The sequence below is a fragment of the Sorghum bicolor genome, chromosome 5 (genome assembly GCF_000003195.3).
Source record: "Sorghum bicolor cultivar BTx623 chromosome 5, Sorghum_bicolor_NCBIv3, whole genome shotgun sequence".
NCBI classification, from domain to species: domain Eukaryota; kingdom Viridiplantae; phylum Streptophyta; class Magnoliopsida; order Poales; family Poaceae; genus Sorghum; species Sorghum bicolor.
In genome coordinates this window covers 68353738-68378577 of record NC_012874.2, presented here as the reverse complement: position 1 = coordinate 68378577, position 24840 = coordinate 68353738, and the positions used below count along the sequence as shown (strand labels likewise).

Here is a 24840-nt window from a genome sequence, read left to right as displayed (position 1 = left end):
GTAGCCCATTTTTGTCCAAAAAGATTTGTACAGCATATATTAATTCTCTCCTTGTTTCACAATGCAACCATCAAGGTTATTGTGTAGACATCACTATCAACAATCAAAATCATAGGATAACTGGTCCTTCACGTATTTTTACATTATTACTTTGGTATATCCTTTTTCCAATAGTTTTGTTTTTGAATTTTGATAGAGAGCTGCTATTAACATATAATTTTATTGCCATGCCATTTTTGAAAGGCATTCCTCATTTGTCGTGTTAAAGATTGATGCACACAGATTATGATACGGGAAAATAATGTTGTTAGTTGTCTCCCTTCAAAACACAATGAGCCAACGTACCAGACCCCTGGAAATACAAGCATCATGGTATCTTTCTAGATGTAAGAAGCATTTTGTAATTGTACATATAATCTTATATTTTTTATCAATAGCACTGATAGAAATTGGAACAAAAAAAGGAACTTTGGCTCCCCTAAAACTGTATCTTCGTGTAATCAGCAACATTACTGAACTATATTAAAAGGAATAGTGAGAATTGGTTCCATTTGTAGCCTACACTATGTCTTATGTGCAATGATTTGAAGGAAGCAAACATGCTACTTATGTAGTCCAGTGTATTCTCTATTAGCATATATTTGTTGTTTTGGACCCTTTTATCATATTATTGTATTTTTACAATGTTTAGTTCATGTAACATAATGATCTTAGCTGTCTAGCATGAGACTGCATAGCCATATATTGCAATTCAGCTAATATAATCCATCTACACTGTATTTTAACAAATAATGTATTTACTCTATAGAAGAAACTAAAATAAACACATATTGTTTTCTTTGACTACCAGGATCACCACAGATGGCAGCCCCAAATTCTGTAGCAACTTCTATTGGCCAGGGTCAAAAGGTGCCTGGTTTTGCCAAGCTTCAGGGTGAAAATTTTGTGTACTTCATACAAACTTATTCAGTCATCTTGGGACGCAACACTGAAAGCTATAGTGTAGACTTTGATCTCTCAAAATATGAATGCAGAAGCCAACGAGTTTCACGTTGCCATGCATGTATATTCTATGACTTTAAACTCCGCCATTTTGTCATTGAAGTCATTGGAAGAAAAGGATGCACCATTCGGGGGGTCTCTTATCTCCCAGGTAGTGTCCCTATTAAATTGAATTCTCAGGACCTCCTTGAGATTGCTGGCATAAAATTCTACTTTCTCCTACCATCTCGCTCCATCTTTGACACTATTGCTTCTCGGGATACTACTTCATTGCCTCCACAATCTTCATCCCTTTTGCACCCTGCTGATTACCATGGGCATCCAAGTGCTAATGATTGTAGCCATAGCAATGGTGAGAATGGTGTCAAAATAACCAATGACAGGAAAGGAAACTTGGAGAAACAAAACTGGAGTTTTTCTGGAGAATTGGATATATCTAACTGCAATGGCATCAGTAATGCTGACCTAGTTGGAACACTTGATGGGGGTAAGCTACCTCTGCTATAGTCTTATGCTAGATCCATGTTGCTCCATTTTTTCCTACATTCTAGCATACTATAACAGAAAGTGTGGAATGACAAGATGACTTTATCCACATGGTTTATTTGCACAATAATTCAAGTATACCTTGACTGTTGTATTGATTGTTGGCAGGCATTTCCTCTTCTTTTGTGATGCTTTGGAATAAAGTACATTTGCCAGTGCAGACTTCTTTTATTTTTTAATTATAGATGTCAAAAATTGTTTAGTTACTAAGAATGAATATTAATAATGGGAAGGTTTCCTTTTGTTGGCCACAAAATATAAATATGGAGCATTATCCTACTGACCTGCTCTCATACAAAAAAATGAGTATCCCTAACTAGTTTTATTTATGCAGTCAGCAAGCTAGATATACAAAGTGCAGAGAAGGACATAGATGATCAACAGCTCCTACTAGAAGAAGAGGAGGTAGCGACGTGTCTTGCAGCCCTGATATCTGACCTATCTGGTCCTAGAAAATGGGTGCCTATGGAAAAACTCCATTCAGAGGTTTGTCATGGAAGAAAAATCTATTTTTTGTAGAAATTCTGGATTTTTTTACTAGGCATTGATACAAAACATGGAAATATGTTGGCATCTTTAATGTGACATTATCAATCATTACTCGATCAATGGTAAACTAAATTCAAGACTTGGCTTTGTCTTGCCAATATGTTAGATGCTGCATAATATTGTACCATTTGTCCTTTTGTCTTGGTTAGTTGTTGATGTGGATGCCATAGCGGTAATGGTTTTGTAGGCAATATTTACTATCTGCAATATAGTGGTGACTATAGTGACGGTTGCAGTGTTGCAAACCCGTATGTGCAAAATTATACAAAATAAAATATAAATTATATTCTTCATTGAGGCGATAGTAGACTGGCTCTCTCTATATACATTAACAATTTGATGTTTTGGGTATATTTTAAGATTTCAATATTGTTGAATGTGGTATCCAATATTATATCCTGCCATCCATTCTTGAAACTTTGGTCATAACAACAGTACTATTATACATTAACAATTTGATGTTTTAGGTATACTTTAAGATCTCAATATTGTTGAATGTGGTACCCAATATTATATCCTGTCATCCACTCTTGAAACTTTGGTCACAACAACAGTACTATGATCATATGATTATTTTTACAATGTGTACTGTTTCTAACATGCTATATATGGCATGTGAACGTATTGTAAAGTTTTTTTAAAAGAATACTAATCATTGATTACCTGCAGCTTTTTGAACGCTTTGGTCAGAATTGGCCCCATGATAGGGTCAGCAAGTACTTATCACAAAAGGGCATGTCAGGCTCTTCAATTGGAGATGGTAGGCCATGGTGCAGCTTGTGGACGCTATTCAAGAAGTACCCGGAGCATTTTGTCATGAGCACTGTGACAAGAGGACAAGCAGTATCAGAGTATGTTGGCTTGTACCATCTGGTTTCTTTGGAAAATGAATCGTGAATCCAAGATGCATTCTGAGTATTCTCAAGCCATCGTGATCCTATGATCTAAAAAAACTAGGACATATTATTGTTAGCATTTGAAATCTGAAATTCATGTTGCAGATGCTATGTTGTATTGTAAACCTATGCACCTTGGATGATGTGGGTACCTTTAGGATTGATCTGTGCACTTCAGTGCTAGGGTTTGGAAACTTTGCTTTTGAAATAGTTGTATCTGTTGGGAGAATATGAATTATCAGTGTATTCCTCCAGTTTAGATCTGTGGTCACATTTTTTATTTCCCTTGCTGCATTTTGCAAGATAAAAGGGGTTGCCAATGCTAAGAGATGCATTGACCAGTGACATTGTTGGAAACATTTTTGCTACATCATATTATTCGTGACATGGTCCTACATTTTTTTAGAAATTCTTCAACCCTCAATTCTCTGATGTCCAGTCTATAACCAAGACAACCATAAAGGACCATGCATTTTTTTTGGCAAATTGCCCACGACATGGCTTCATTGTAACAAACTGCGTCCTTGAAACAGACGACAATTGTCCTATATTTTCTTAGAATGTAATTTATACAAAGATGATATTGCATCTCATTAGCATCACACGTCGATAGAAAAACATTGTAAATGGAGAAAAGGGACACATACAGATATACCACCAATGAGTGTGGCAAGCCACGACTGTTACATGTTGTTCCAAGGTTATGAATACATGACAAAAGTGTGGTACAATCAATTCTCAAAGGATGCTATGCAAGCCATGAAAATCAAAATGGAGAGCAGAATACAACTTGATGAAAAACCTGACAGTCATTTTTACAGTTAGGTAAAACTAAACTGGTGGAGTACGGAGGACGGAGGGGCGGAGGCTCGGGAGAGACTCGTCCCACCTGACCGGAACCACCGACGGCGATGGCATACCGGTGGCGAGCTCTCCGACGGCCTTCAATTTCTAGTCGAATTCAAATTTGAATATGGATAATGTCAGCCATGTCGGATAAGATATAAATTGGATGTTAACATCATAAATACACGATTTGAGTATTCGGATACAGATACGGATGTTAAATGAATTGGGTCTCAAATATGGTCGGAAAATATCATCATCTCCGGCCTGGAGGCTGGACTGGAACTGCTGTGAGGTTGATCATCTGCAGTTGCCATCTTGCATGATGGACACCCCACCAAAGCCACACATGTCCTGGTCGTGCCCTTCCCAGCGCAAGGCCACATGCTGGCGCTCCTCGACCTCGCAGCGCTGCTCGCCACACGCGCGGCAGGAAGGATGGGGATGGTGTTCCAAACGAGTATCCGCAATTCTTCTCTAGCGTAACAAGATCATCTCCATCCTTACACGGCAGCGAGCACTCCGTCACCGTGGCCATCACGGCGCCACGGCGGGCAACGCGCCGCTCCTCGAGCCGCTCCCCCTGGCGCGGCCGCTCATCTCCTGGTGCAACGCCCAGCGGCACAGCGTCACGGCCATCGTCTCCGACCTGTTCACCGGGTGGATCCGGCCTCTCGCCGCCGAGCTCGGCGTCAGGGCACGTCGCGTTCTCGCCTTCCAGCGCGTTCTACGTCGCCATCTCGCGCCCGCTCTGGCGCGATATGCCGCAGAGACGTCGTGCCGACGACGAGGCCGTCGTCATGTTCCCGGACGTAATTGGCGCCGGATGACATGGATGTACCGGCAACACGAGGTCGGCGACGAGCCGTCTGAGATGATCCGGCAACACGTACGAGGTCGATCGGAGACGAGGGAAAGGCCATTAATTAGGGAGCGTGCCATGGAGCTCACAGCTCAGACGCAAGGCGAAGGGTGGGAGCTCGTACATGGACTTCCAAGATTTGGTTGACATGCATGGTGCCAAAAGTCGACTACGGTCGTGGTTAGCTTTTGTTGGGATTTAGATTTAATTTACAGGCGGTTATATATCGTCTTTTGTTAAGATCGAGACCATCGTTTCCTTGGACACGATTAGCATGCAATCACAAATTCACAATACATCAAACCCGGCCATACACACCCACGAATCGTATCGTATTTACACTAGCTACACACTCGCTGAGAGTGAGCTAGAGAGCCACTGTGTGATCGCACGGCATGCAGCCTCTCTGGTCCAGTCGTCCGTTCACTTCTCCTCCGGCGGCGCCGGCTTGCCGACGAAGCTCTTCTTGCGCTCCTCGATGAAGGTGGAGGACCGCTCGTTGATGTTGGACGGCACCCGCGGCACCTGCGGCATCCGCGGCCGGAGACCGCTCCGCTTCGGCACCCGGGCGCCGGCGCCGCCCTGCTGCTCCTCCTCCCCTCCCGCGACCGACGACGCCTGCCGCTTCCTGAACAGCGACTTCTTCCTCTCCACCTTCGCCGGCGCCGAGCTGGCGGCGCCGCCGTCCTGTGCATGAGGACGGTCATCCTTGATCGTCACCGTCCTCCTCACCTTCGTCTCCTCCACAGCCGGCACTGCTGCTGGACCGTCGGCAGCGGCGGCCGCCGCAGCAGCAGCTCCGTCCTTCTGCTCATCAGGAACGTCCCTCGTCGTCGTCGGCGCGGCGCTCTCTTCCAGCATGGTCGGCTCGACGCCGCTGCTGTGCTGGCCTCCATCGCCATGGCCGCTCAACTGGAAGTCGAACTCGGCCCTCTCGATGGGTATAGCGAACTCGTCTTCTTCCACGCCACCGGCGTCGTCTCCTCCCTCCGTCGGCGGCGGAGAGTGGCCACCGCCGGCGCCAGCGCCGCTCCTTGGGCCCTCGGCGATGCCCTTCATCCTGCTCACCGACAGGTTCTTGGCCAGGAACGTGAGGAACCGGTCGCACATGCCGCCGGCCGCGCTCGTCGCTGGCTCGACGTCGCCACCACCGCCACCGCCACCACCGCCTTTCGCCATCGCCGCGTGCTTGTATTGTATTGTACCCGCTGATTCTATTTGACGCCAAGATGGAGGAGGTACACTTTATAGATGCCTCGACATGGTCGTGTCGTGTCCTTGTGTTTGGATAAGAGCAACAACAAAGTCGCCGACAGACAGCGTAGGAGCGAAGCAGCAAAGAATCCATGCGTTGCTTGCAGCTGCAAGAGACCGTCTCGTTTGGTTTTACTTTTACCTGATGAAAATGTCTTTGGGTAGTGAGAGACAGCAAGTGATTCCAGATGCCATAGATGGCAACCCGTTGGGAATATTGCAGGCCAAAGCGATTCCAAGAGTGATCAGAAACAGGCTAACAGAAGCAGCAAGGTACTTCCTTGGCCGCTGGAATAAGGCAAGCATCCTTGTCTGGTAAAAAAAATGCTGGAGACGATCCGACCAGGCTTTTGATGAAGCTCTTGACAGTTTATTCAATTGATCTTTATTTGGTCATCACTTTTGATGAAACAGTTGGTACAACATTTTGTTCTGCGCAACACTTTGTGAGTAAATAAATAGTTCATACGACACTTTTGAGGTAATGATGCTATGGTATACAGCACAGCAACAGCAACAACAGAAGCTTTTGTTTATCCAAAGAAAAGGAAGGAAAAAAAAAAAGAAGAAACCACATCAGAAGCTTTCTGGGTAACAAAGGAGTTGATACTGCACAGATTTATTTCCCTTCTTCTGAACCTAGAGCCCGGTGCAGAGGAACGACAAGACAGGTCCTGCTCTCCGCCGGGTCCTCTCACTCACCTTCCACTCCTCGACGAGGAGCTTCTTCAGCCTGGTGCAGCCCGAGACGATGGTCGCTACCCCAGAGCTGGTGATTCGCCGGCAGTAGACCATCTGGCAGGACTCCAGCTGCAGACACCCTCTGACAAGGTGGTCCAGACCAACGTTGGTGACATCTGGGCAGTGGGAGAGTGCAATTTCTTTGAGCTTAGGGCAACCATCGGCTATCTCAGCAAGCGCTATGTCACTTATGATCTGTATGTTGAAGCAAGATGAGAAGTCATCAGACAAAGGAACTAGCATGCCCAGATTGTTATGTATACCAATACCATAGTCACAGAAAACAGGATCAAATGCCGTCTCTGACCCCGGTTTGACAAGGTCATTTTTTACCCCACCATGTAAAAACCTCTCGCAAGTAGAGTACCACGTTCCTTGACCCCATTGACTTGGGAACTTTGTGACTATATGATTTATACAGAGCAAATGAAAGCATGTTTCCTTATGTATGGACAGCATAAAACTGTTTATGAAACTAACTGTAGAATCAAATATAATTCCACATTTCCACTTACCTTCTTCTACCCTATTTGATGAAGAATACAGAAACCTATCACAACGTGGGCTGGTTCTTTTTGACAGGTTAGAGGTAGAAGCCAGTTTTAAACACCTAGACTTACTGACTAGGTTGCTGATCCCTTGCATGCAAGATTTCCATGACGGCTATTAAGAATTCATTTCCTGCCAAACTTTGTATCTGCACAGCTTTATTATGTCTCACAGTTCTAATCATATTCTGACAGGGATAAAAATCCTTTTTTGTTACCGAAATCTTCACATTTGTTATTACATATTTCAATTGCACTAATTGATTCCCTACAGACTACAGTCAAATTACTATATGTTTGCCTTACTGTATACCAGACTACCAGAGCCTAGATATAGAACATGTGGGCTCAACCTTTTCAAGTGCTGTGAAATGTGCTTCAAGTGTTCTTCTTTGAGGCAGAAGGAGGTAGCTTTCTTACTCAAAATACAAAAGTGTTTATCGTAACACAGGATAAAAATGTACTCAAAGTAAAGTGAAGCAGTGAAGATTTCTCTGTTTACTCAAATTTCGGACAGTTTTCAAATAAGGAATGCAGCATGATAGAGAAAATGCATACCCGAAGAACACTTATATCTAGGAAGACTAGATCAGGGCATCCTCTGGCAATTGCAGTCAAGCCACTATCGGTGATTAGATGGCACCCACACAAGTTTAACTTCTGCAGAGGGCAGTTTTCCGCAATTGCAGACAGCCCTGCATCAGATACCCTGAAAAAAAAGAACTTGAAGATTCACAATTCAAAACAAAGAGGGCAATACAGATTGGAATACCAAGTTAAATAAGACATATCACATCATACATTATATTTACCTCTCACAAAACTGAAGCGTTAACTCTCTAAGTGATTTACAATTCTCAGCAATAGACAACAATGCTCTGTCTCCTACCTGCATACCAAATGCATAAACTATGAATACAAAGTTACAAACAGAAAAAATCATTTAAAGTTCCAAACTGAACACAACCAAATATAGACTGCAGGGGAAATGCAGCTATCCATCTCCATGCATGCTAGGCTTTCAGTAAACCAAAGCAAAACTTGGAAAGCATGTACCTCATAACCACGCCGGATAGAAAGTTCTGTTAAGTTCTTGCAGCCTTGAGCTATGTGGGACAAGGCACTATCACTTATTCTTGAACAGTCAACCAAAAAAAGAGTCCTGAGAAGTGAGCAGCCTCTACCAATCTCCAGAAATGCACTGTTCTGGATCCTGGGGCAGAAAATTAGAGAGAGCTCCAAAAGGCCCCTGTTTGCATAGGACCACAAATCATATACTGTTGTCGCAATAGAAGTTATCAATATAGTTCAAAACTGCACCTAAACAGGAAAAAAATTGCAGAAGTACAACAATTTTCATTGACCATCAGTCAAAGATTATGATAGCCTATATGCTGTTTCAAATTCAATATACAGCCAAACTGTGCTTATTAATGGATTCATTATCCTAACATATTCTTTCTTGAACTACAGCACATCAGTTGACATTAAGGAACTGTTCATAAAAAGGAGAATAAATGTCTAGGAGTGCTAACTGAAGCAATTTCAATATAGTATGTTATCACCAAGGAAACTTACGGACACCATCGCCCAATGTGCTCCAATGCAACAGATTCCATGTTCTGACAACCACTGATCTTCAAACGTGCTAATTTTTTGCAGCTACGAGCTACAAATTCAAGGCTTCTATCAGTTAGTAAATGGCACTCATTGAGAACAAGATCTGTGAGATTCTTGCACCCTTTCGCAATTGAAGTAAGGCTCCTGAAATTGCAAAAGTTGGTCCGCTAAGCATTCAGAAAACTCAGAAATAACTGAAGCACAAGGTGCAAGCAAGGATATTAATGGATGATCAGCACCTTCAGTTGCACATGATTCAATGAAAAGAAAATCAAATTGGCATACCTAACATCCTAGTTGGTTTACATCAGTTCTGCATAGTACATAGTACTACATATCATGGTTCTTCATTGTTTTCATTTTCATTCTTCTTGAAATTCTGTTTTTTTCTTCGCTTTTATGTAAATCATGGGGTTCATAAGCCCTGCTAGTATATTACATAAAACCTTCAAACATTTTTTTACCTATTAATATATTTTATTATTTTAAGAGCCAAGATGGGAAATTAAAAAAAAACAGAAAAAAATCTTTAGCCTAGAAGAAAAGGTCCAAATCAAAATTGATAGAGGAAAAACAAGCATATATAAAACAAAACTGGGACTTCAGGTCATAACATTAGATTAGATAGTGCAACTAAACTGAGTACCTGTCTGTAAACCCTTCAAAGTTGTTGAGTGACAAGATTTCTAAAAGCGGACAAAATGAACCGACAGCATCTAGGGCGTCATCCCCAGCACCAATACATTGTAGCTTCAAAGTTTTTAATTGTCGGCATCCTTTAGCAACAGATATTATTCCGAAACTTCGAACACAATCTGATTCCACCGATAGAATTTCTAGGTTAGGGCAATGGGATCCAACAGCATATAAAGATGCATCAGTCAACCATTGACAATTTGCAACAGCAAGTGAGACCAGCGATTGCCCACAGTTCTTTACTAATCCAATCAAGCCTTCATCTGTGGTGCCTTCAACAAATCGCAAGTTCAATTTCCTAAGCAGCTTGCATCCTACCCCGATAGCAGTAAGTCCTGGATCTCCAATAAAGCAGGCCTGCATTTTAAGATTTGTCTTCATGCTTTGTCCATAAATATGTATTGGGTCTACGAAAGAGGAACCATATGGATTGCGACCAATGGAAAATTGTGTGTGGAATTAGACAAAATGACCTTCTTATCAGATTGCAACTCTGCCATGCATATACATTCTTTACTTTTAACTTCTGTACATAAGGAAAATACAATATTTACAGCTTCACCAGGACCAAAAACCACAATCAATTTTTTTTCCAGATATATATTGTTTTTTCACAGAGCTAATGTTTCAAGTCTCCAAGGTAGAAAAGCAAAATGATATATGAAGTTCATGAAGTCAATAGCACAGCATAAGCTGAAGAATAGACAATACAGAATTACCTGGAGATCCAAAGAAGTCAACTTCTTGCAATGCTCAGCTATCCTCACTAAGCCTGTTGAGGATATGGCAGAACACCACACCAGACTCAACTTCTCAAGCCCTGTGCAACCCCTTGCGAGATGACCCAAGCCAACATCGGTCAAACAGCTGTGCTCAGACCCTTGATCGCCGACTGGCTGGTCCAATGGGAACGGGGATATATGAAGAGTAAGATTCGATGCGAGGGGCAGCCTCCTCCGGCGGCGGATCTGGTTAGGCATATGAATATGCTTTCAAGACAAGTACTGAGTGCATAGTAACAAGGGAGCTAAATAGCTAGCTTCGAGAAAGGAATTCTCAAGAAACCTAAGTTACAGCACTAGAAGAATGACACTAAATTGAGTTTTTATGTCTCAGTCTCATGCGGCAAAGTTCTTCCCACTCTAGCATTTCAGGCAATTTCTCAGCGGCCGAGGAAAACTCTAGCATTTAGCACTAGAAGTTCCACAGCAGACGAAAATTCTAGTTTTTTTAGGGGAGTTGGTCCCACCAATTCCTCGACAGGTCCTCTACATTCGCCATGTTTCTCGCAAAAATAGGACGACGCCGACACAAGACGCGACATTTTCGTCGCGATCCGCGTACGGACGGACGGCGGCAAGCGGGGGATCCCAGCGCCCGGATCAAGGGGGGAGGCTAGGCGAGGCGTACCATTCCGGCGCGGTACGGGCCGCGTTCCATTCGGGAGCGGTGGTACGATCTGGAGGCGGGTCCGGATCCGGAGGCGCCGGCGGCGCCCGCGGAGGCGGTGAGGCGCTCGTCGACCGACACCTCGGCGAGCGCCGTGAAGCGCTCGGCGACGAGGCGCAGCACCTCGTCGGCGCGGTCCCCGGAGGCCGCGAGCCTCGCGGAGCGGCGGGAGGCGCGCTCCAGGCGGCGCCAGCGGCGGCAGACGAGCGCGCAGGCGTCGAGGTCGCGCTTGGCCCCGCCGACGCGGCGGATCACGTCGTCGAGGAGCTCGTCGGGGAGCGCCGCGTTGATGAGGTCGGCGCCCCGCATCGCCGCCGGTGGAGCGCGGGCGGGCGGGGAGGATTTGTTTGGGCCGGAGTGGACGGAGAATCAGGCGTGGCGCTGTGGGGTGGGGCGGAATATGGGAATATTTGGATTATTTAAGTATGGATATGGAAATGGAAAGCGGTGGGCGAGTTTCGAGGGGTTGGAGGGGGCGGAGTGCAAGACCTGCGCGGGGGAAAGGAACAGAAGCGTGCACGCGCGGTAAACTACTTGTGCGGTTTAGTCCCCCAAAGCACGAGTGAAATCTCCACTGGGTTTACTAGCATCTCCAACGAATTACCTATTTCTTCTTTTATATAAAAAAAAAATGGCATAGGTATTTTCACTGGATTGAAAAAAATACTCAATCCTGTTTGATGTCACTATTGAGAGCTACTTTCTCCGTCTCGGATAGAGAGTTGTTCTACGATTCTAAAGTTGTCGTAGATTAAGACTATCTCCAACAACAATTGTTACCCAAAATACAATACTCAGGTAAAAGATTCAATACCTATTTTTAGTCTTCTCCAACAACAAGACCTAAAAGACAATACTCTCTGCAAATAGGTCTCAAGGAGAGAGGATACCCAATTTTGGGTTATGCCTCTCCTGATACCCAAAATGGGTCTTCTCTATGGGTACTCTGTTGGAGGCTATAGGTATTGTGTTGAAGACCCATTTTGAGTTTAGGTTCCCAAATGGGTCTCCTATTGGAGACAGCCTAAGAGTCGTTTCAAGACTCTGAAGCCTATTGCGTAGCCTCTACTTCCTCCTCAATTTGATTGCTCCCTCCCTCCTCGTCCTCTACACACCAGCACCCTTCGCGGCTCCACACCTTCGTCAAAAGGTCGTCTTCATCTCCGTCAAGCTCCTCTACCTCGCTACCGTGCTTTCGTCTCGGACTAGACCGACCTCAAGAAGAGGTGTATTTGGTGACCGACGTCGAAGAGAGGCGTCGCCCCGAACAAAAACCATGCCCTACTGGCTCCTCTTCTCCTCCACCGGGTGGAGGCCCGTGCTCGGAATGCCTTTTCTCCTCCATGATGCCTATAACAGCCGCCATCGTCGTATCCACTGCTGGCACTTTTGCTCTAACCCCTCCCTCACAGATCCACCGCCCTGGTTCCTCTTCTCCTCCACCGACAGCGGCCACGCCGGATCTGCTACCCGCCCATTTGCTCTGCCCCCACCCTTGCAAATCTGACGCTCTGACTCCTCTTCTTCTCCACCAGTAGCCACCAACGGTAAATCCATAGTCGCCCCGTCCCCTCTGTTATAGATCCATCGTTCAATCCTCTTCTCCACCAGTGCGATGTATGTCGCCCTTCTCTCCACCTCCATCGCATGGAGGACGCGTCCGCTGGTCCCCTTCTCCACGAGCGACTAATGATGAGTCCAATACTAAATTGAGTGGGAATTGAAACGAGGCTCAAATCAAATGTTATTATTTGGATAGCACGAGAAATTGCAAAACAATTGAGGTATAATTCATTTCCAAATGTTGTTTGGATAACTTATACTACTACAATCTCGATTCGAGAGGAAAACGACAAAATTGTAGTGTGTAGATCCAATACATGTCCATGACCTAGCCCTATGTCATTCTCCTTCCAACCACAGGACACTAACGGTAGGACTGACATAGATGGACATCTGGTCCAGTGGGCACCAACCCTAGGGAAGGAGAGAAGACATAGCATAGGCCTTCTTTATCAGCCCTCCGTACCCTCTGTCATAGATCCATCATTCGAGATCCTCTTCTCCACCGGTGTGATGTACGTCGCCCTTCTCTCCACCTCCATCGCATGGAGGACGTGTCCGCTGGTCCCTTCTCCACGAGCGACTAATGATGAGTCTAATACCAAATTGAGTGGGAATTGAAACGAGGCTCAAATCAAATTCTATTCTTTGAATAGCACGAGAAATTGCAAAACAATGAGGTATAATTCATTTACAAATGTTGTCTGGATAACTTATACTACTACAATCTCGATTCGAGAGGAAGATGACAAAATTGTAGTGTGTAGATCCAATACATGCCCATGACCTAGCCCTATGTCATTCTCCTTCCAACCATAGGACGCCAACGATAGGACTGACATGGATGGACATCTGGTCCAGGGGGTGGCATAGGCCTTATTTATCAGCCCTAATGTCCAATGTGGCCTACGTGGCACGACGGTGCTAGCTCGCATTGGACGCGACAACAGGTTTCTTTGTCAACCATAGCACTTAGTGCGGTTACCTAGCACGGAGATTGCAAGTGTAGTGGTTGGCTCAGCTTGGATGCAGCGGCATATGAGGAACACCTTAGCCGAGGTTCGCAGGGTGTGAGGTGCTGCAGTACCCTAGGAAGCAAACCAATTTCAGCAAACACGATCTCCGGGAAGATGATTGAGGCTTTGATGGCTCAATTTTGATGGGGGTGTGAACATGATGTGAGGCGTCGTGAGAAAATAATTGTTGCAGGAAAACAAAATAGAGTCGAGCGGGTGTCCTCTTTGTTCGAGACTTTGAGGGATTGGGGCAGATGTTTTTGAGAGATTTAAAATAAAACTATTCCTAAGTCTTAGATAACTATATAATATGTTATATGTGATTTTTATTATTTGGCTTTGATAGTTAAACAAGTTAAATTAAGCTCATAATATAATAAGTTGGCCTTATGTCTCGTTAAGACATTGAGGTAAGTCAAGCTGACTTCTAACTCGTTAAAAAAATCTGAGTTGATCTGACTTGTTATTGAGCCCTCACATCATCGGCAGATAAGAAGGGTGGCTGATGGAGTAGGTACGGAACCCGTAATTTAATCAAATAGCATCTTTTGTGTCTTAGAAACATTGCAGCTGGTTTGCCCGAGTGGTTAAGGGGAAGACTTAAGATCTTCTGCACAGTAGTGCGCGTGGGTTCGAACCCCACAGCCAGCATATTTTTTATTTAATTGTGTTTTTTTCTTGCTCTTTATTTATTTTTTAAATATTTGTTTTTAACTCTTTATTTACATTTGATGTTTCTTCTTATTCTTTATTTAATCTTCTTATATTTGTTTCTTACTCTTTATTTAATATTTTTATACTTTTTCCTTACTCCTTATTTAATAAATCCTTTTTATATTTTGTCTTACATTTTATTTAATCATTTTTACTTACTCTTTATTTAACCTTTTTATATTTGTTTCTTACTCTTTATTTAATATTTTTATACTCTTTTTTTCTTACTCTTTATTTAATCCTTTATATATATTTCTGTGCTCTTAATGGAATCTTTTTATATTAGTGTCTGCTCTTTATTTAATATTTTTAATACCCTTTATTTTGGAATGGAAATTGTAACATCTTTCTGTAAAAAAAATATGACTCTAGAATTACGTTTCCTCTTTTTTTAATACTCTTTATTTTGGGATGGAAATTGTAGCACTTTCAGTATATATTTTTTAAAATACTCTTTATTTTGGAATGGACTGTAGTGTAGCATTTCTGTACAACTGTGAGGGCACAACTATTTTTTTTCTGGCTCTGTTCTCAATCCAACCAGAACAACAATGGAAAGCTATATATATATATATATATATATATATATATATATATATATATACTTACTACAGCGTGCGTGCCATCTTTCTACTCATAACCATGATGTTCAACGGCCATGTGGCCATGTGGGGTAGGGGTCCCAAAACAATACTTCTACATAATTTGGTCAAATGAATCTTAGGTCTATTTGGTCGAGTGATTCTGAATTTCACTTCTTAGGCCTTGTTTAGTTCCAAAAAATTTTACAAAATTTTTTAGATTCTCTGTCACATCGAATCTTTAGACGCATGCATGGAGTATTAAATATAGACGAAAATAAAAACTAATTATACAGTTTGGTCGGAATTGACGAGAAGAATCTTTTAAGCCTAGTTAGTCTGACAATATTTGTCAAATACAAACGAAATTGCTACAGTGTCAATTTTCTCAAAAAATTTTGGAACTAAACGAGGCCTTATTCTCTGATCGAGTGACTTTGGTGGGAGAGCAAGTGAGTACTGATTCTGAAACGATCCTTATGGTGTTGAATGAGGAGCAGTAGGGAGCAAGGATTTTAGCTCTTAGCACATAGTATAATAAATGGATAAGTGATTTTTATCAGCTTTCCAACAAAATCTGGTTGCATTTTTAACGTTGGTAGGATACAGTATGTGCTTCTAAAAAACTGAGTGGAGTTCTACCAAACTCACGGCTTCAACAAATCCAGATTCTACTGGACATCATGAAAACACAGTCCCTAACTGGCCATTCCAGCATCAACAAAATATCAGCACAGAACATAACCCAGTAGCCAGTAACTACACATCCCTTTCTTGCAGCACCAAAGCATTGCCAGAACTTGCCAAAAAAAAGACATTTCCAGAACTACTAATCTTGGACGATTTCTTTGCCCTTGTTGACTCGAGCACCAACAGGTTCTCCTGCAACGGAAAAGTTCAAGGCGCCAAAAGAGGGAGGCCTGATGCAAAGACTCGAAGAAAACAAGTTGAATGCATGTGCCTGTTTAGAATTTTGTTTGAAGGGATTCTTCTAGGTAGAATTGGTATAACTAAAAACGCCGTTGCGGTGAAGGAATATTTCATCTTAATATTCCTGGGACCCGGCGGTGCCTATGAACAAGGGCTTTCACGTCATTTTACAAGTCACTTGACTCTGTTACTAACCCAAATGGATGGTAGTGTCATCTAGGGAAGACTGATGCTAGATAAGAAAGTTCCAATTTTTTAGTGCCAAATGGAAACTTGGTGCTAGATAAGAAAGTTCTAATTTTTTAGTGCCAAATAAAGAAGACTGATTTGTTTCAGTGCCAAATAGGTAAATTTCTCCCTAAAAATCTAGGTTCATGTAGGAATATTTCACCCCATTCTTACATACTTCTCCTATATTTCAAGTGCCTAAATTTTAAGATGATTTTAGAGAATACTCTTATACAATCAACTAGTACAAGTAAAATTTACTTTTGTGATTTGTTATTTATCTTTGTGTCATAATATATTAAATTTTTGTCGTTTCCTTACTAATTACTATAGATTGTTAATTGTCTTTGTGCTTACATAGATCAGCTTTTGTAGTTTTGTTTAAAAGGTTTTTTTAATTTTTGAAACCAAAAATTACAAATTATGTGTCCATAAACTGCAACCAACTAAAACATCAGTTTTGATATAAAATATATGAGCAACTATTGTCTGAATTTTAGCAAGTCTGAGTTCGAGTATAGGATGGAAAATTTTCACCTAGCAAAACTAGGGGGATGTTTAGACCCCCTTCTATCCAAAAAAATTAGGTTTTGATTCATCATTTTGTAAAATAGAATTAAATACCATGCAAAATTTTTGGCAAAAAGATAGTTTGTTCTCCATTTTGAATTTTGGTCTCAAGAGACAAAAAAAAACTCAAAAGAGCCTCAAGAAGCCCTCGTAAGGGCAATAAACTCTGCATTTTGGATAAAATTAAACGTAATCCTGAAAATTTTACTATTTTGCATTTCATCATTCCAATGTAGTTGTCATTTTGTATTTTTTTTTTAACTAAACACCCCCTGATTTGCTATTTCGGAGACAATATCCTATTTAAATCGGAAGGGATAACTGCTTTGGTAAACTGATTTTGACACGTGACAGGACCTTTGCCAGTCAACGGCAAATGAGTCGATGTCCTCTACTCTACCGGTCGCCATGGCCGTAGCCAGGAAACCTCTGAGCTCTGCGCCTCCCTGACCCTGCCTGAAGAGCAAACAACCTTTGGCGTGCACTGCTCTCGATGCAGAGGCAATGAGGCGAGCTCATGGACTCGTGGATCTAATTATTTTACGACTGTGAAGATAAGCCTCCGATTTAATCTGCTGTCAACAACATAGTGGATCGTCGGAGATGAAGCTGAAGCATGCCGGGCGGTCATGGAGTGGAGGGTGGAACATCCGCGCGCGTGAAGACCATGTGGGATAGCTGGAGGTACACGAAGAAGGCCAGCCAGAAGCACCATGGATCCCAAGAGCTGCTGGAGCTGGAGGGCGGCACGGAGGCCAAGAGCGTGTGGGTGGAGATGCTCTGCGCTACGCCGCCGGCCGCAAGTGTCGGCGGGAGCGCCCACGCACGGCAGCTCAGCCAGGGCGGCGAGCTGCTCACCGTCGTGTGGCTGCTCTGCTCATGGCGGCGCACTTCGGCGTCGACGATCAGTACAGGGTGGAGTCTGGCCACACCAGGGCCAAGCTCGTCGTTGACTGACAGATTCGACTAATAAGTTGTAAGCAAAAATATATAATTCCAAGTTCTCTGTTTTTTTTTTTGTAGTTCTTTGTTTTCCAATCATTGAGGTATAATACATTATAAATATAATTCCAAGCTCTAAAATTTATTGTATGCAAAACTAGTCAAATTTTAACATCCAGAGAAGCCGGGTAACCACAATTTTTACAGCAGAAAACTAGCTACCGAAAACACTGGAGCTCTAAGGACAGAACATTGATGTAGACATGGAAAGCGACGTTGCTGGAAATGTCATTCAGTCTAAAACACTAATGCAGGGTCGGGAAGTAGTTACATTACACTCTTCTTTGACTAACAGGCATCAATCATTATTCTGAAAGTGATGCGGAAACAAAACAACACAGGCACACATAATTACAGACAAAACACTTACATGACTCTGTGGTCAAAGCACATCGAGTCTGGTTTGCAACTGACTTTCAACTACACTAATAGTGTTGTTTTCCAAGATCCGTGCATCTTTTTCTTCGATGAATCTCAAGGAGCCTTTTTTTTCCTAGTCACCTTTCCTTTAATAAAAAATAAGAATCACATCACGGGAACATGCCTTCGAGGTACTCTTCGAAGCCTTCGTCATTATTCCCTGAACTCCTTGAAGAAGCTCCACTCCGATCTGCAGAATTGTTTGCAAGGGTGAGTTTCTGGCTACCAGAATTTATAGCATCCTCAAATACCCCAAGGAAAAAAAACACAACTATACATAGCATGGAATAGTCGACGAAGCTCAATGCCATTACAGGTTCAAACGAGCCCTAACCCCAGCCATATGTTCTCTCCAGATATGTGCACCTTGTTGCTGCCCCAATGGGCGCCAGGCAACACAACCACACCATCTCTTTATCATTTTAATTTTCTGACTTCTTTTTCCTTACCATATTCTATACAGTTCATTTTCAGTGCCAGAAGGGTTCACCCACCATTCGAAAATTATTATTCTACCAAAATCTACAATACGGCTCGTTAGGCCACAGGGATGTTATAAAAAGGATCAGACTGAGGTTTTTTCTTTTACTCTAGGGCCAAACAAACCCGTAATTAAGCATAACATGCCTGCCCCAAAATGCATCATAGTTCATAACAACACACAGAGGTGTCCGAAATCATGGATACCTTTTTTCTTTCTTCTATATTTCTCGTCCTCGTCCTCAGAGGTATCATCATTTTCCTCATGTTTTCTGCAGTATGAAAAGGAAAATTAAAGAATATAGGGTAAAAAAACATAATGGGGGTGGAGATGAACTAGAAGTACCTCTTTCTCTTGTCACTGTCTTTCAATTCAATTTCCTTTTCACCAGAGAGCTCATTTTCCTTCTCTTTCTCCTTTTGCCTCTTATAAGCAAGCTTTTCTGCACATCTTTCATAATGTACTACAATCAGGCTAAATAACCAATTGAATGCTTGCTTGAACAAAAAGAAGGCAGGAAAGACAGAGCAGGACTCAGTGGTCCATGGTAAAGATTAATTAAAGAAACTAAAGAAATATCATAACAAAAAAGTACAGTAGTGATAGTTAAAAACTGTTTCAAACAAATTCTATCACAGAACAATGGATTCACTAACCTTTTGCAAGCTACTAACTTCACTAGTGCTTGTTTTTGTTCCCCTGCTTCAACATAAGAAAAATTGACCTGAACATGAGATAAAGAAAAAAGAAAGGTAAGGGCTACAAATAAAGCTAAATACACATTTTAGTATCAACAAGAAGATATTACCAAACAACATACCTCATAACTACCTAGACCATGTTTTTCATCACAATGCCTATTGCCGCAGATAAATTGCCCTGCATAAGAGCATATTCTGGTTATTACTGAACATCATAGATATTGATCAACAAATAGCAGATCCTGTTTGCAAGAATATATTTTCTGATCTCTCGAGGAACTTTCTACGTTCTATTACAGGTAAGTATATAATAATATGAGAAAACTACAACGATGGGTTCCAAAAACTATAATTCAGTTCTGATCTATTTTGGAGTTTGAGGTTGTTCGATGCAAGCAACCCCCACCTGTACTCTGCTAAGTGTAACAAGCAACCTTTAAGCTCGGTAACATCGATAGTTTGATACAGTTTCTTTAAATACCCTTTTAAGTTCTACACTTCCATTTTAATGGTCTGTAACTAACCACAGAATACTCATACGATCCAAGTTCAGCCATAGTTTTCAGGTAAACCATTTTATGGAATTTAACTGACAGGATTACTGAATAATACCCTTGCCAGATATCACCTCCTTTTCTGTTCTCCATCTCAATCCAATCTGCAGCAGAAAATGACCTTATAATGTGCAATTCACATCCAAAACTACAGATCATTTCAGAAACACAAAAATGTTGTTGGACACTCATTCATCATCCTATCACGAGTATGCATGTCTGCCATATGTTTACTAGTTGTTTCACTTCTGATAAACAGTGTTTGTGCATGCCTGCCATATCTTAAATATTAGAAATGGGTGTGGCAAGCATGCTTATTGTGATATGCACATTGACACAAATCCAAAAACAAGGAGAACAGTCATCTTGCTATTACTGCCCATTTATTAATCTATGAAATATGAAATCAAGGTTGAAAGAGTATCACAATTGGCATGATATAATTCTTGCAATCTTGCCCATACATAGAGACCACTCTCTAAAAGTACATAAAGGCCCCTCTAAAAGTCATGCTACAAACATTCTTTTCTGTTCCATGGTATTCAAGAGTGAAGGAGAAACTAAGTGTTTACATCAAGAAATGGCTCTCAATGATAGCAATGCCACAGGGGTAAAGAAACACACCTTGCCTTTTTTGTACTGGGTCATGTCAGCAATGCAATACCTGCCTTATGTTAAGGACCCTAAGTACAATAGAGTTAACCCTTACAAAAATTACAAGGAATAACACAACCCCATAAAATAGCTCCCATGTAGACAAGCATCAATCAATCCTAGCTGAAAGAATGCATAAGTTCATGAGGTGAAAGTATGAACTATGAAGTGCTTGACACAGAAGAATGTGGCAATGCAGAAGACACCAACAGATTTCATATGATAATATTCACATGACATATGGCTATTTATATATCACCAAACTATTAAATAGCTGCATGTAACAACATTAGCTTCAGCATATATGAACATGTTACTTCACAAACTTATCTGAAAAATATGTCATGTACTGACATGTCCTTACAGAAAAACAAAACAATATCAAATATACCAAACAAAAGGATACTCCTTAAAAAGTTTGTCATAGTAACGTTTGACCAGCCTCTTCTCCCAAGTTGAATCCATGTCATCTTCCTCGGAAAGAATGAACCTTTTACAAGCTAGAAGTAAAGTGAGGCACTTACAAGTTTCCCAAAACCAAAGGCATATGTTGTAACATGAAAATTTAACAGACATCATTCTGACCTGTATCCTTCTCTCAGTGTATCTTTATCAGTTTTGATGGGCAAACTACTATCCACATTTTTCTCATGGCCATAAAACTGAACTGTTTAAAGACAAAACATGTATCAGCGTCAATACACAGATACATCATACAGGAAAGGAAGGATATATGTGAACTATACTAATATAATAGGGTTTTAAAAAATTGTAAGGTTGAGTGTCTGATCTCCAACTCTTTCTACAATGAAGGGGTAATTCTTTCACAATTCACACCACTATTCTTGATGTGGGATACATAAAATAAGAGTTTTTGAACATAAAATACATTCTCGTAGTTTTGAATTCATGCATTAGAGATGGCTCATACATATATGATATCAAGTACTGCACCATTAGAAGTATGCCAACCAAACCAGTTGCTAAAGAAATCCATCAAAATCCAAGCACCCCACTTAAGATTATACTTGCCATGTTTTTCAAAGGTTCATACTTCTCCTAGATGTACATGTAGTCAGGTATCAGTATATCACCTGACTGGGAATTGGGATAACAGGGCATCATATTGATTCCTTTGGGAAGAAAATAATCCAGATTTGTATATGTTTTGTATACAACTAGGGGGTGGTAAGTTACAGATTGAAGTATATCACCAATGTATGGATGAAGGTAGACCCCAATTCTTTCTACAATAGAGAGGACTGTTCGTCATCCTATTTCTTTTGGAAACCAAGAGTAAGCAAATAAATAGCTTGTTACATGCCACTATCTCAGTTTCCTTGTCACAATGTGATCGATCCATGGGTTGGCATTGGGCGAAAAAGTAAGATTGCACCAGGTTCAAGACCAGGACATAAAACCAATGTAAACAAAAATACACATTAGAATGTTTTTTGTATTAAACTAGCTGACAAGTTATATTTAGAAATACAAATCCATGTATGGATGAAGGTAGCCCCCAAATATTTCTAAAGTAGAGGGGACTATTCATCATTCAGTTTATTTTGGAAACCAATGTTAAGCACATAAATAACTTATTATATGCCACTGCCCCAGTTTCCTTTTCACCATGAAAGGGCAAATTAATCATCTATCCAGACATTTGCAGTGGGACAATATACCAATACATCAAATTTAAAGCTGCGCCTAAAGCAGGCACACCGGCACGTTAATGATTGTGATCAGAAGCCAAATACTATAAAGGAATTCAATAAGACTTTTAGTGTGTTGGACTGTTGGTTGCTCAGTTCCATACATAGTTCAGCATTTGTGGACTCAGGTAATTAGTAATATCAGAAGTGCAAGCAGCTTGCATATGGTTCCTGCAGTAACAGAATAACTGCAAGCTACAAGTGTTCCCTGTTTCTTTTTGATATTGAGAACACTATCAGTTTACCAGGTATAATTTACTTTACATAGCTTATTATTCCATTACCATGCTATTCTATTCCGGAACCATTTATTTAAACCCAACATATAATTCTCATAGTTTTGAATTCATGCATTCGAGATTGCTCATAAATATATCTGTGTAGAAATACTCAAGAACTGCACTATTAGAACTTTAGAAGTATGCGAACCAAGCAAAATCCAAGCAACCCCACTTAATGTTATACTTGCCATGTTTTTCCAGAAGTTTATACTTCTCCTAAATGTACATCTAGTCAAAAGTATCTGTATATCACAAGACTGAGAATTGGGGTAACAGGACATCGATTCCATTGTGAAGAAAAATAATCCAGATTTTGAATATATTTGGTATCCAACTAGGGAATATCATGTTACAGACCGAAGTATGTGACCAATGTATGGATGAAGGTAGACCCCAATTCTTTCTACAATAGGGAGGACTGTTCATCATCCTATTTCTTTTGGAAATCAAGAGTAAGCAAATAAATAGCCCATTATATGCCACTATCTCAGTTTCCTTCTCACAATGAAAGGTTCATTCTGTGAATCTGTGATCTATCCATGGGTTGGCATTGGGCAGAGAAGTAACATTGTACCAGGTTGGAGACCAGGGCTTAAATCCAATGTAAACAAAAATCCACATTAAAATGTTTTCTGTATTAAGCTAGCTGACAAGATTTATTTTGAAATACATAATCCATGTATGGATGAAGGTAGCCCCCAATTCATTCTAAAGTAGAGGGGACTGTTCATCATTCAGTTTATTTTGGAAACCAAGGTTAAGCAAATAAATAACTCGTTATATGCCACTACCCCAGTTTCCTCTTCACCATGAAAGGGAAAATCAAATCTGCCCAAACATTCCAGCAGGACAAGGTACCAATATATCAAATTTAAAGCTATACCTAAAGGAGGCATGCCACCACATTGAATGGTTGTGATCAGGAGCAGAAGCCTATAAAGGAACTCAATAAGGTTTTAGTGTGTTGGTTGCTCCGTTTCATACATAATGCAGTGTTTAAGGTAATTAGTTATAACAGAAGTGCCAGCAGCTCGCGGCATATACTTTAGAGCATCACGAATATGTTGCATATGCTGGTGCATACTGTAACAGAAGAACTCCAAGTTACAGACGTTCCCTGTTTCTTTTGTCGTAGAGAAGCCCATCAGTTTACCATGTATAATTTGGTTTACATAGCTTATTATTCCATTACCATGCTATTCTATTCTGGAACCATTTATTTCAACAACAGATAATACCTTAACCTACACAATTCCCAAATGAATCAACAAAGAATGGATGGGAAAGACAAGGTTGGCATGCTTTTGCCAGAAAAGATTGCAGAAAAAAGATCATACCATAATCCTTCATGAACTTCTTATGGCGATCATAGGCATTGAGCCCGCGGATGTGCGATTGGTACTGCCTGCATCCATCAAAACCTCATTCTGATTAATGAGACCAGTATGCAGCAAAAAACACCACAAGAGTACTGAAAGAAGATACCATGATTCGCCACGTTCGATTACTGTACTAACCTACACTAACTAGTAACTACTGCAAAGCAATTACAGACAAATAAGTAAACTACTAGGGTTCGTTGACCCAGTAATGATATCACATTTGCAAACCGAATGAACCAAGGGCATGAGGCTAGGGTTTCTCTATCCAGTTTGAGCCGCAGGAATCAATCTAAGAAACGGAAGGCGCCAGAATAACGGGCACATCGAATCGAAGAAGGTAAAGAACGACATGGGGATTGGCGGACTGCCACACGAGAGGCTTACATCTTCCTCTCCTCCCTATCGAAGATGGCGGACTTGAGCCGCCCCAGCGACGCCATCGCCCTCGCCGCCTCGCTCCGGCTGAACCTTCAGCCTGGCCTCGCTCCCTCGGCAGCCGCGGCGCGCGCTCAAGCACCAGCTGCGGCAAGCGCGCCGCCAGGATCCGCGCCGGGGTTTGGGAGCAGCAGCAGCTGGGAAAGCGAGCACCTGCGGCGGCGGGTCGTGGCGCACCTCCCGCTCCAGGGCCGGAGCTTTTTAACTGTATGGCATTAGGAAAGATTGACCAAACCACCACGCCACTAAAGAGTTGTTTCGCACCGTTGTGACTAACTTCATCTTCGACTATACCCGTGTGTCATTCCGTCTCAATTCCGTTTGTTTTGTGACGTTCAAGAGATCAGGCACGTGGGTCCCATGTAGAAAAATGTCCTTCCTACCCCTGAGTCCATAACTCCCACGCGGAGGCCGTGCTCGTGCTGCTTTCCGCGGGCGCTGTAAATCCGAGGCGAGGGAGTCGATGACATTCAGGTGAGTACGTTACTTTTCTTTTTTTTTCTTATTCTTTCTTTATTTAACTTTTTTTTCTTTTCTTTTCTTTTCTTTTTTTTATCTATTTTTTTTCTTTTCGTGTTTCATGTCGCGGGATCGGCTTTCTTTTGTT

The 24840-nt window shown here is 41.7% G+C and overlaps 4 protein-coding genes and 1 non-coding gene across 5 annotated transcripts; 2 read left to right on the top strand and 3 right to left on the bottom strand.

The window, feature by feature from the left end:
- On the top strand, positions 862-3286 carry LOC8068345 (FHA domain-containing protein FHA2). The gene is made up of 3 exons (XM_002451141.2): positions 862-1489; positions 1883-2034; positions 2767-3286. Exons 1-3 carry the CDS (start codon positions 862-864, stop codon positions 2992-2994), a joined length of 1008 nt encoding a protein of 335 aa, XP_002451186.1. The 3' UTR covers positions 2995-3286.
- LOC8068344 lies at positions 4956-6165 on the bottom strand. Its single transcript, XM_002449868.2, has one exon. The coding sequence runs from the start codon at positions 5878-5880 to the stop codon at positions 5125-5127; it is 756 nt and encodes a 251-aa protein (XP_002449913.1). The 5' UTR covers positions 5881-6165; the 3' UTR covers positions 4956-5124.
- Positions 6325-11406, bottom strand: LOC8079163 (F-box/LRR-repeat protein 4). The gene is made up of 8 exons (XM_002449867.2): positions 10971-11406; positions 10280-10528; positions 9511-9917; positions 8823-9008; positions 8301-8493; positions 8057-8133; positions 7803-7953; positions 6325-6891 (listed from the first exon to the last, which is right to left on the bottom strand). Exons 1-8 carry the CDS (start codon positions 11316-11318, stop codon positions 6595-6597), a joined length of 1908 nt encoding a protein of 635 aa, XP_002449912.1. The 5' UTR covers positions 11319-11406; the 3' UTR covers positions 6325-6594.
- TRNAL-UAA lies at positions 14158-14239 on the top strand. The gene has a single exon. It is a non-coding gene; the product is annotated as a tRNA-Leu (tRNA).
- Positions 17812-24441, bottom strand: LOC8079162 (protein FRA10AC1). Its single transcript, XM_002449866.2, has 11 exons — positions 24183-24441; positions 23754-23821; positions 21009-21090; positions 20830-20913; positions 20394-20433; positions 19828-19873; positions 19335-19393; positions 19171-19238; positions 18860-18964; positions 18721-18785; positions 17812-18223 (listed from the first exon to the last, which is right to left on the bottom strand). Exons 1-11 carry the CDS (start codon positions 24236-24238, stop codon positions 18144-18146), a joined length of 753 nt encoding a protein of 250 aa, XP_002449911.1. The 5' UTR covers positions 24239-24441; the 3' UTR covers positions 17812-18143.